The sequence below is a fragment of the Procambarus clarkii genome, chromosome 89 (genome assembly GCF_040958095.1).
Source record: "Procambarus clarkii isolate CNS0578487 chromosome 89, FALCON_Pclarkii_2.0, whole genome shotgun sequence".
Taxonomy (NCBI): Eukaryota; Metazoa; Arthropoda; class Malacostraca; order Decapoda; family Cambaridae; genus Procambarus; species Procambarus clarkii.
In genome coordinates this window covers 18,502,655-18,515,952 of record NC_091238.1, presented here as the reverse complement: position 1 = coordinate 18,515,952, position 13,298 = coordinate 18,502,655, and the positions used below count along the sequence as shown (strand labels likewise).

Genomic DNA, 13,298 nt, shown 5'->3' with positions numbered 1-13,298 from the left:
ATATATCTATTATGTTGAATTTCAAACATATGTCTTGAGTTTTGAGGTTCATGCACTAGGCTAGGTTTAGTTAAGTAAGGATAGATTTAATTAGGCAAGATTAGGTCTAGTTAGGTTCATTAGAGTGTGGGTATATCTGACTCACCACTACCATTCTTCTCTCTCACAGAAGAAACAAAATTTCTGTATGTAAATGCCCTATAACACAACTGAGGAATTGGCCTTTAGATTACCATCTTGGTAGCTGTATATCTATCCAGTTGTTTACTGTCAAGCATTTGATTATCATATAATTAACTAAGACAGAATTCTCCCCATAGTTTATGTTTAGTGATAAAGATTGTAAATATGTTTTACAGTGGATATTATTTTTCATTTTCCCAGGCTCCACCTCCATTGGCTCCTCGTGTTCCTGTCACGTCCACTCGCTGGAGCCCAGGCAGCTCGATTCCCTTAAATTCAGGCTACCCAGGGGTGACTGGGGTGTCCACTGTAGTCTCCTCCTCTGGTATGACCTCTGTTCACAACATCATGTATCGTTCCTTGCCACCTCCACCAAGCTCATCCAGCAGTTACCAAGTTGCCACTGCCCCATTAAACCATGCCCCACATTCACCTGATGCATTATCCAATAACCTCCCACCTCCACCTTCAGTTCCTTTGCCACCCACACCCTCTTCTCCTTCAGTACCACCCACTGCTAATACAACTTCCCCAGTAACCACTCATTCGACCACTCTGTCAACCACAGCAACAATGCCATCTACATCCATGTCTCGTCTGTCTGGTCATCACCGGACGCCCTCTAGTAACTCGGGTGTGACGTCATCATCTATGACGGGTTCTTGGACACTGGGCATGGGTGCGACAGGAGTTGGGTTGAGCAGGGATGGTGGCAGAACGCCCACACGCTGTTCCCTTGAAGATCTCAGACACAGTGAACTTCGGAAACAACAGGTAAGAAACGCAAGGTACCTTGTGTATGCATTGTTTAGTACTGTAACTTGGTAAAGAATATTGGTGATTGCTTAATATATTGTGTACAGTTTTAGTTTGTTCAATATCATGCTCTAATTTTTTCTTTTTCTTTTCTCAAGGTACGTAACGTGTAGAGATAGAGCGGACTCTAGTAGAAGATGTGAATGCCATTATAAAGAGATGTTCAAGGCTGAGGCAAATAGCAGGTACTGTACATTTATTAACAAATGCATGGTATTGTTTTTGCATTCTATTATCTTGAATAAACAAATTATTTATTCTGTATGTGATTGTGTTGTTTAGTGAATTATTGTATGGGTGGATGATTGATTGTATTGAGTAATATTCACTTTACATGCATTGTGACCCAGTCATTTGCATGTCTTGATTCTGTTTTGCATCAGCCTTGTCAGAGTTTTCTGATGCTGGTTGTTGACAACCTGCAGCTTTCACGTTATCTTCTCAGGTGCTCAGTTGCCTTAACCTTCAGTGTGGTTTGACTGCTCTTCAGTTGTTCCAGCTCCTTCTATCCATAGTGTAATCCCATTGTGGGCCTTTGGATTCTGGTTTAATAGGTAGTGTGGCTGCCTTCTGTTTCTGTTTTTGCCAGATGTTTACCATTCCCTCTCATGAGGTGATGGTATGCTGTACTGGTCTCTTGCAGCTGGGCTCCTTCTTCAAGCACTAGCCCTAGGTTCTGTGCATATATGTCCTTAAAGTACACCCCTCATGTGTGCTTTGGATTTCGTGCCTCTGTTTGAAGTCCCCATATCACAGTGGTAAGACACTCCCAGCACTTCGTGAGCATTTTGGCTTGGGTTTTTATCCTGGCCAGGGAGGATTGACTAGGCACCAATCCTTAACTATGCCTCTGTTCACCCAGCAGTGAATGGGTACTTGATTGTTAAATGATTTGGTGAGTTGTGTTGCTGGGAAAATTAAGGTTAAGGACCTGCCCAAAACACTATGGATGCTAGTGGCTTTACAAGCCACTAATACAAGAGTGTAAGAACTCTTGTATTTATTAATAAAAACATTCAAAAAAGTATCTGGTGGCTAGATGTTTGTGCCATTTTATGTCTTTGTCGTTGTGCATTTTCAGGCATGACAATTGGCTTGATATATAGCACATTTTGGGTGCCTCCCCATATTTTGGCTTTGGATCTCATCATGTCAGGTCATTGGAATTAAAATTTTTCTGGCCTGTGACTGTTGGTTGGTATATGTTTTCTCCCAGGCCTGAGTCTGCTTCAGCCATGTACACAATTGTCGTGTGTGATGCTGTGTTGCTGAATGTAGCTGCCTTACCATAATTGCTGTTTGCCTTTGTTACTACTGCTAGAGCAGTTCGTGCATGTTTGGAGTTGTTCCTCTGCTTTCTTGGTTTGCTCTCCTCTGTTGTATTATCTTTTCAAGTACTTCTACTTCACTTTGCTGTTCTCAAGCCCGGGTCATTTGTGGCACATCCCATTGTCTGCCTGCTTTCCTTGGTTCTCCTCAACTTCCATAGTTTTTGCTCACCTGTGTTGTGCTCCTGTACCCTTAGCTGAAGCTGGCATAACCCAATTGCTGTTTGCCTTTGTACGTCTGGCTTTTCTTGGAGTATCTCTTATCCTTCCTTGCTTCTTTGCTTTCCTTTCTTCCTTCTTTCCTTATCTCCCTATCCTTATTTCCTTACCTCCTCTAATTCTTTCCCTACCTCCCTTCCCTTCCCTCCCCCCTCCCACACCTCCTTCCATCTCTCCCTCCCATCCATCTTACCAGCATGTTCCTTCAATACATCCATCCATCCTTCTCTGCTTTCCCTTTCCTGCCTTTCTTTCTTTCTTGCATTTAGAAATATTGCCAAAACAAAGGTGGACTTCTTCAAAAAACAATGAGATAGGTTCTTGCAAGAAATGCATACCAACCGGGTTGTAGCGGATGTGTGGACCTGCGGGTTGCTCCAAGCAATAGACAGTTGGGCAAGTTATCACAAATCGAGTTTGGCCCCGGGCCGGGCTCAGGGAGTAGAAGAACTCCTAGGCCCACTCCAGGCATGATTCAAGTCTTCCCCCACTCTTCCTCTCCTCCCCTCCATTCTTCCTCTCCTTCCTCCATTCTTTCCTACCCTCCCTTATCTTTATTACCTCTCTTCATTCCTTCTGTTCTAACACCCTTCTTCATTCCCAATATTCTTTCCTTCCTCTCTACTGCCTCTGAAAAAGGATGTTGTAGAAGCCACCTCCATTCACAGCTTTAAGACCAGATTAAAAAAGAAATTTGAGCATACCTTGAGGTTACTTTGAGGTGCTTCCGGGGCTTAGTGTCCCCGCGGCCCGGTCGTCGACCAGGCCTCCTGGTTGCTGGACTGATCAACCAGCCTAACTGTGACGTATGAGTCACAGCCTGGTTGATCAGGTATAAATCTCGCATGTTTCCGCCCGGGAAGCATAAGAATAGATAGGTTATAAGGCAACAGGTACAACAAAGCTAGTAGTCTGGGCATAAAGAGGTAGACCCCACTTCCTTGTAGTTACTGATAGATAACCCCCCTCCCCCCCTCTCTCTCTCACTCTCTCACTAGAAGCTTACTACATATGACAGTTTGATATAACAGCCAGGAATATGACACTTGTTATAATTAAGGTCAAATCAGTCAGTACGTAAGCTTAGTTTAAAATACATTCAGTGTCGTTATTTCCTTCCCTTCCCTCCCACCATCCCTCTAATCCCCCTCCCACCATCCCTCTAATCCCCCTCCCACCATCCCTCTAATCCCCCTCCCACCATCCCTCTAATCCCCCTCCCACCATCCCTCTAATCCCCTCCCACCATCCCTCTAATCCCCCTCCCACCATCCCTCTAATCCCCCTCCCACCATCCCTCTAATCCCCCTCCCACCATCCCTCTAATCACCCTCCCTCTAATCCCCCTCCCACCATCCCTCTAATCCCCTCCCACCATCCCTCTAATCCCCCTCCCACCATCCCTCTAATCCCCCTCCCACCATCCCTCTAATCCCCCTCCCACCATCCCTCTAATCCCCTCCTTACCCCCCCCCCCACTACCCTCCCTCCCTCTCTCTTGTAAAGTTCCGCATTCGTTTTTGTTATGAAGAGTGTTGACCTCTTAACTCTAACGTCTATTACGAACCTTCAATAGTTTTGAACTCGTTTCATATTTATTTCGAGTGAATTTCTATTTGGCCTGAGTTTACGTATATTATTTAATGTCATTAAGTTTGAATAGCATTTAGGCTCATTAATTTATAAGGTTGAAATTTGACTTTTGCTTTCAATTTCTCCTTACGTGGTTTTGAATAAATTTGGTCGATTTTTGTGTACATATTTCTCATCGTGTTCATAGTGAGAAATGTGTTTAATGCAACATTCCATTCTAATGGAATGTTGACATTAAACAATAAATTGATGCAAAAGCCATCGCGGCCGAAAAAAAAGCGGGCCAAAAATGACGGACACCGTGCTGGCAACACAGGCTACTTTGTTTTTTCCCACCACTATTTATTTAATTTCTTGTATTCCCAGCTAGCCCGGCCTTGCTCACCCTAGGAAATATAACTGGAATTTCAAATCACACGACTCATCCAGTTTTAGGCTCGTGTGACTGCCAATTAGCGTTATATTAATTGCTTTGTATGATGAGAGAAATACATACAATTTTACAAAATATTGCTAGGTATTATTAGGGTTAAAATCCTGTAGCGAGACTATTTGATGCATTTTAAACAGTTTATAGAGTATAATGTGAGTTGTGAGCGTCAACGTATTTCAACGGACGTTCCTTGAGGTCTTGGGTTGATGGGCGAGGCAGACCACATAGCTTGGTTGTTTGTCCGCACATAATGGTTGAGGATTGTCCACATGATTGAGCAGTTAGTTCCCTCTGTCTTAGGATTAACAACGGCATACCTCCACACGGGTGGTAGGTACCTCCGCATGCCACGGGTGGGACGCGAACGAGGGAACACAGTTGGAAACTGAATACCCAAATGAGCCACAGAGAAGTTAGAAGGAACTTTGTCAGTGTCAGAGTAGTTAACAGGTGGAATGCATTAAGCAGTGATGTGGTGGAGGCTGACTCCATACACAGTTCCAAATGTAGATATGATAGAGCCCAGTAGGCTCAGGAATCTGTACACCAGTTGATTGACAATTGAGAGGCGGGACCAAAGAGCCAGAGCTCAACCCCCACAAGCACAACTAGGTGAGTACACGTGAAGGAAGCTGTGTCACGTGATCACGTATGAAGCATATAAGGGCAGGCGCCATAAATGTGCATTTATTTACTGTTTTAACCACTGAATCTTGTTCTGTATATATTCAAATATAATTATTATTAGGTCTAGACGCTATGTGGTACGAAGGATAGGCCTATAACGCGGCCATATATAATATATAGACAACTACTACTCTCAGGATGGGTATGGGGGTCCACTACCACGCTCAGGATGGGTATGGGGGTCCACTACCACGCTCAGGATGGGTATGGGGGTCCACTACCACGCTCAGGATGGGTATGGGGGTCCACTACCACGCTCAGGATGGGTATGGGGGTCCACTACCACGCTCAGGATGGGTATGGGGGTCCACTACCACGCTCAGGATAGGTATGGGGGTCCACTACCACGCTCAGGATGGGTATGGGGGTCCACTACCACGCTCAGGATGGGTATGGGGGTCCACTACCACGCTCAGGATGGGTATGGGGGTCCACTACCACGCTCAGGATGGGTACGGGGGTCCACTACCACGCTCAGGATGGGTACGGGGGTCCACTATCACTCACAAGGATGGATATGGGGGTCCACTACTACTCTCAGGATAGGTATGGGGGTCCACTACCACTCACAGGACAACAGGTCCTCCAAAGGTTTCTCAATGTCAAAAATCTGTTGTACATAAGTGCCCTTATCCAAACCAACCAGAGGACCCAAAACAGAAAACGGGTCTATTTCAGTTTCTCTAGCCGCTATCATTTTCAAGTACGACGATTTTTGGCCTTAGAATATACGTCAAAATGCACCGCTCTATTAGGAGATTGGGTTGCACAGGACGGGTATAGGGGATTGGGAATGAATGAAGGCGATTGGGAATGAAGGAAGATTATTGTGAATGAAGAACAAATGATTGGGAATGAGGGTGAAGTAGATAAAGAGTGTGGCTGTGTGTCACAGGGAGAAAGGCTACTCTGAATTCCTTACAACGAGCTCTAAATGATTGAAAACTTGCACTCATGTTATGGGTGCTATTTTTAGCAGTTGACCAATGTTAGCGGTCATGACTCGACGGGCGGTTGGTTCTTCACCCATTTGGGAAGTTGTCCATGTGCCAAGTGTAGGCTTTGAAATGTTCCTTTTAAATTCAAATTTAAATTCAAATTTAAATTAAATAACTTTATTCATAAATATTACATTAAATTACAGTACTGTACATTATTAACCCAAGCGTCATAATAACATCGTAACATGTAATTATTGTAATTATATACCGTATATTATAGATTTCATTTAGGAACGACATTTATCAATTTATGAGAATCATAAATTGAATACAGTGACTGCAAAATGGTTTTGGCAAGATCTGAATGTTGTTTTTCAAGTGTTGTAATGGGTGAAGAACGTGATGTTGAACTGTTGCTCCTACGGGAGTGGTTTGGTTGATATTAACGTGCACTGGGAGGAGGAGCTCCACGCGCCGACGCTCATCCAGCGGGAAATCAATATAAATAACCCTAACCCTAGGCTAGGCGACTAGGGTCGACTGGGACGAAGGGAGCGGAGAGGAGAGGTGAGGGGAGGGGTAGTAGGATAGGGAGGGAAAGAGCCAGGAGCCAGATTCACGAAGCAGTTACGCAAGTACTTACGAACGTGTACATCTTTCCTCAATCTTTGACGGCTTTGTTTACATTTATTAAACAGTTTACAAGCGTGAAAACTTGCCAATCATCTGTTGTTATTGTTATAAACAGCCTCTTGGTGCTTCGGAGCTCATTAACTGTTTAATAATTGTAAACAAAGCCGCCAAAGATTCAGGAAAGATGTACACGTTTGTAAGTGCTTGCGTAACTGCTTCGTGAATCTTGCTCCAGCTGAACAAATCCACAAGGGCCGTGACGAGGATTCGAACCTACGTCCGAGAGCATCCCAGACGCTACCCTTGTGGATTTGTTCATTTGATGCATCACGCTATTGTGATTTCTGTGTGTGAGAGCTTAAGATGTTCAAGTAATGTGTAAGTATATTATTCCTAAAGACTATTGTCATATACATTAAACTGTGTAACTAGTTTTTCGAGATTGTTACTTAGTTAAACGATGAATTTTAGGGTTCAGTTCCCATTTAAGTCCTCCTGGTTGCTGGACTGGTCAACCAGGCTGTTGGACGCGGCTGCTCGCAGCCTGACGTATGAATCACAGCGTGGTTGATCAGGTATTCTTTGGAGGTGCCTGTTAAGTTCTCTCTCACTGTGAGGGGTCGGCCAGTTATGTCCCTTACGTGTAGTGGAAGCGTGTTGAACAGTCTCGGGCCTCTGATGTTGATAGAGTTCTCTCTCAGAGTACCTGTTGCACCTCCGCTTTTCAACGGGGGTATTCTGGACATCCTGCCATGTCTTCTGGTCTCATGTGGTGTTATTTCTGTGTGCAGGTTTGGGACCTGCACACAGATCCCACACCTGTGTGCAGGTATGTCGAGCCAACTTGTGTTGGGAGAGGTCCGGTGCGCAGCGAGGCCACACCTGCGTGCTGGGGTGGCGTGGTAAACCCCTATTGTATGGGGGACTTGGCGGGGGCGGAAGTGGGAGGGGACAAACACACACACACACATTGATTACACACACACACACACACACACACACACACACACCCTGTTGATTGACGGTTGACAGGTGGGACCAAAGAGCCAGAGCTCAACCCCCGCAAGCACAAATAGGTGACTACACACCCCCCCCCCTACCTACCTACCTACCTACCCACCTACCTACCTACCTACCTACCTACCTACCTACCTACCCACCTACCTACCTACCTACCTACCTACCTACCTACCTACCTACCTACCTACCTACCTACCTACCTACCTACCTACCTACCTACCTACCTACCCACCCACCACCTCACTTGCCCCGGTAGTGAGTGTTAGTCAAGTACTAAGTACTCAGTGCGCCTGCGTAACCACGGACACGCTGCTCAGACAACCCTCGTTATTATTCACAGACAAAGGCAGCCGACTTGTTTTCACAGAATGTTAAGATTATAAAAAGCTTGAGAGTAATGCAGTTGTGTGTGGCTCCAGGGTGAGGCCACCGGAGGCTGGCTTGGACCCGCCTCCACGCACGTGTAGCTCCTCCTTTGTTTTCACGTTAGAGCAATTTTGGAGGGAGAATGGCGGCGGGGATCGTGATTTACCGCTCCGTGACGCTCTTGTATTGAGGGAGGGGCGGTGGTGACGTCATTCCCAATGGTGGTTAAGGGATGGGGGGGTTGTGACGTCACTGGTGGTGGTTATGGGACGGGGGATCTGGTCTGGAAGAGTGAGTGCCGCAGCCCTCAGTACGCTCCTGGAACTCTTCCAGCGGAGACCTGGCCACCACGTGCTACCCGGACGACGTTGTTGAGTCGCCGAGTACCGTTATATTTTGGGCTCTACTGCGGTGACCTTTGCCCTCGGGTGTGGGTTGTGGTTGACGAATCAACTTGGTGTTAGTACATATTGAATTAGCTTGGGCATTGAGCAGCTGAAATTGGTCCTCCACTTGTGGGATTACCGCGTAGAACATCCGGGCGTGAACAGAGCAGTGCCCGCTGCCTCCCTGCGGCGGTAGGCAGCGCCAGGCTCTCTGGCACCCCCGGGGGCAGTGCCTCGGCCATGTGGGACTTCCTGGCCACGCCCATGGTGGGCTTCCTGCAGGAGGGACGACTCAGAAGGAAGCTTCTCAAGTTCTATAGTCGCAAGGTGAGGCCATGGCACTCGATTATCTTTATGGTGTCACTCACGTGTCATGTCACTGTTTATGGTGTCACACAGGTGTCATGTCACTGTTTATGGTGTCACACAGGTGTCATATCACCTGTTGTTGACATATAAAAAATTACAGAAAAAATAACGTATAATTTTTTTCGCTAATTTGTTACATATATGAATATAATGAGACAAGTAACACACAACGCTAAAAATAACACTATATATATACAAATATTTTAGAGGCTATGTCGTAAAGTTTCAATAGGTAATATTGTTTATAAAGCCGTGAATCACTCGCAGAAATATACGTTGGGTGTATTAGAGCACAATTGTATTAGGGGGTTGGGTGGCCGAGTGGACAGCGCTCTAGGCTCGTGGACCTAGGGACCGGGGTTCGATCCCGCATCCGGTGGAGACAGATGGGCAGTTTCTTTAACCCTGATACCCCTGTTACCTAGCTGTAAATAGGTACCTGGGAGTTAGACAGCTGCTATGGGGTGTCCCGCAATCACAAATAGGTGAATACATACACCAGAGGATAAAATGTATGTATATTTCATATACATTCGTGGACAAAATATACTAACATACCTGTCAGTATATTTTATATACTGACAATGAAAATATACTTTTGTCCCTGGAACAAAAAAAAATACATATTTATACACATCATATGGATAAATGAGAGAGTCGTACACAAATCCCGATGAAAATGTATTCATACACATTCCCGGGACGAAAAGTCTGGTGATACACATACCTGGGATAAGTGACAGTCACGTGCACATCCCGGGACAAAAGATAGCAACATACACACCCTAGAGACATCACATCCCGGCACAAGGCGTCCAGAGTTGTTTAAAGAGAATCCATGATATCCTAATCAGGATGACATATCTCCTGGAATATCTTTTAAGATTTGTAGATATCTGCAGCAGGTGTCGCAAGGGTTGGATTAGGATCAGATATAAAGCTTCCCTCAAGCACATTCAATGTCGTTCAGTTACAGCCCAACTCCTGTGTCAGTCCAATACGGGCTCACCATAGCCCGTGCTACTTGAAACGTTTTGTTCCGAGTAGCTGAATGTTAAACAACAACACTCATTGTTAGAGGTGTGTGCGATGGTCCGACACAGGTGGTGTTCCTGTCCAAGGTGAGGAATGAGTAAGCCTGAGCTGCCATTATGTAGTGGTTGAGGAAGGCCAAGTGTTGACCAAGCCTGGAGGGGGAGGTGTAAGGGGGCTTTCACTGGTGACTCTGGCACCTGGGCGCCAGACAGCTAGTCTACTTGTTCACAAATGCCAGCCTCCTGCCCACAGCACACTGATCACCACATACATGGGAGGGGAGACATGATCACTACCTGCAAAATTCTCAGGAGAATTGACAGGGTAGACAAGGATTAATTATTTAACATGGGTGGTACACTCACAAGGTATCAACACATTATATGGATGTGTATCAATCTACAAAATGCTCAGAGGAATCGACCGGGTAAACAAGGATGAACTATTCAACACTGGTGGGACGCGAACAAGGGGACACAGGTGGAAACTGAGTACCTAAATGAGTCACAGGGACGTTAGAAAGAACTTTTTCAGTGTCAGAGTAGTTAGTAAATGGAATGCATTAGGCAGTGATGTGGTGGAGGCTGACTCCATACACAGTTTCAAATGTAGATATGATAGAGCCCAGTAGGCTCAGGAATCTGTACACCAGTTGATTGACGGTTGGGAGGCGGGACCAAAGAGCCAGAGCTCAACCCCCGTAAGCACAATTAGGTGAGTACTCTGGCGCCAACACCTCGAGGCTCTATTGTGGTTGTTCTGCCAGGGACGCCCTCAGGGGGCAGGAAGCGTAGCACAGGTGTGTACACACATACACACAGTACGTGAAGGAGTCTGGTAGCTGAGGGAACAGCGCGCAGGACTAGTAATTCTGTGGCCCGGGTTCGATTCCCGGACCAGGCAGAAACAAATGGGCAAACTTTCTTTCATCCTAAATGGCCCTGTTTCCTAGCAGTAAATAAGTACCTGGGAGTTAGACAGCTGTTACGGAGCTGCTTCCTGTGTGTCTGTGTATGTGAGAGAGAGAAAAAAAAACATTTAATTGATTGATTAATTGACAGTTGAGAGGCGGGCCGAAAGAGCAGAGTTCAACCCCCCGCAAACACAACTAGGTGAAGACACACACACACACACACACACACACACACACACACACACACACACACACACACACACACACACACACACACACACACACACACACACACACCGCATCACAAGGATTAGGCTACCGCCATCTGGCAAATCAGGGTGTTCACCTAGTACCATAACTACCAATAATAAATAAACTATACAAGATAGTAATATAATAATCACAATAAACTACCACTCACAGGACGAGTATGGGGTGCACAATAAACTACCACTCACAGGATGAGTATGGGGTGCACAATAAACTACCACTCACAGGACGAGTATGGGGTGCACAATAAACTACCACTCACAGGATGAGTATGGGGTGCACAATAAACTACCACTCACAGGACGAGTATGGGGTGCACAATAAACTACCACTCACAGGATGAGTATGGGGTGCACAATAAACTACCACTCACAGGATGAGTATGGGGTGCACAATAAACTACCACTCACAGGACGAGTATGGGGTGCACAATAAACTACCACTCACAGGATGAGTATGGGGTGCACAATAAACTACCACTCACAGGACGAGTATGGGGTGCACAATAAACTACCACTCACAGGATGAGTATGGGGTGCACAATAAACTACCACTCACAGGATGAGTATGGGGTGCACAATAAACTACCACTCACAGGACGAGTATGGGGTGCACAATAAACTACCACTCACAGGACGAGTATAGGGTGCACAATAAACTACCACTCACAGGACGAGTATGGGGTGCACAATAAACTACCACGCACAGGACGAGTATAGGGTGCACAATAAACTACCACTCACAGGACGAGTATGGGGTGCACAATAAACTACCACGCACAGGACGAGTATGGGGTGCACAATAAACTACCACTCACAGGACGAGTATGGGGTGCACAATAAACTACCACGCACAGGACGAGTATGGGGTGCACAATAAACTACCACTCACAGGACGAGTATGGGGTGCACAATAAACTACCACTCACAGGATGAGTATGGGGTGCACAATAAACTCCAACTCACAGGACGAGTATGGGGTGCACAATAAACTACCACTCACAGGACGAGTATGGGGTGCACAATAAACTACCACTCACAGGATGAGTATGGGGTGCACAATAAACTACCACTCACAGGATGAGTATGGGGTGCACAATAAACTACCACTCACAGGATGAGTATGGGGTGCACAATAAACTACCACTCACAGGACGAGTATGGGGTGCACAATAAACTACCACTCACAGGACGAGTATAGGGTGCACAATAAACTACCACTCACAGGACGAGTATAGGGTGCACAATAAACTACCACTCACAGGATGAGCATGGGGTGCACAATAAACTACCACTCACAGGATGAGTATGAGGTGCACAATAAACTACCACGCACAGGACGAGTATGGGGTGCACAATAAACTACCACTCACAGGATGAGTATGAGGTGCACAATAAACTACCACTCACAGGACGAGTATGGGGTGCACAGTAAACTACCACTCACAGGATGAGTATGGGGTGCACAATAAACTACCACGCACAGGACGAGTATGGGGTGCACAATAAACTACCACGCACAGGACGAGTATGGGGTGCACAGTAAACTACCACTCACAGGATGAGTATGAGGTGCACAATAAACTACCACTCACAGGACGAGTATGGGGTGCACAATAAACTACCACGCACAGGACGAGTATGGGGTGCACAATAAACTACCACGCACAGGACGAGTATGGGGTGCACAATAAACTACCACGCACAGGACGAGTATGGGGTGCACAATAAACTACCACGCACAGGACGAGTATGGGGTGCACAGTAAACTACCACTCACAGGACGAGTATGGGGTGCACAATAAACTACCACGCACAGGACGAGTATAGGGTGCACAATAAACTACCACGCACAGGACGAGTATGGGGCGCACAATAAACTACCACGCACAGGACGAGTATGGGGTGCACAATAAACTACCACGCACAGGACGAGTATGGGGTGCACAATAAACTACCACTCACAGGATGAGTATGGGGTGCACAATAAACTACCACGCACAGGACGAGTATGGGGTGCACAATAAACTACCACGCACAGGACGAGTATGGGGTGCACAATAAACTACCACGCACAGGACGAGTATAGGGTGCACAATAAACTACC

At 46.1% G+C, this 13,298-nt stretch overlaps 1 protein-coding gene across 1 annotated transcript in view; it reads left to right on the top strand.

The window, feature by feature from the left end:
- LOC138359175 (pleckstrin homology-like domain family B member 1) overlaps window positions 1–13,298 on the top strand; it is a 98,516-nt gene that overhangs the window by 79,994 nt on the left and 5,224 nt on the right. Inside the window, exon 7 of the mRNA XM_069318115.1 lies at window positions 385–957. Coding sequence (XP_069174216.1) covers window positions 385–957 — 573 coding nt within the window. The remainder of the gene's footprint in view (window positions 1–384; window positions 958–13,298) is intronic.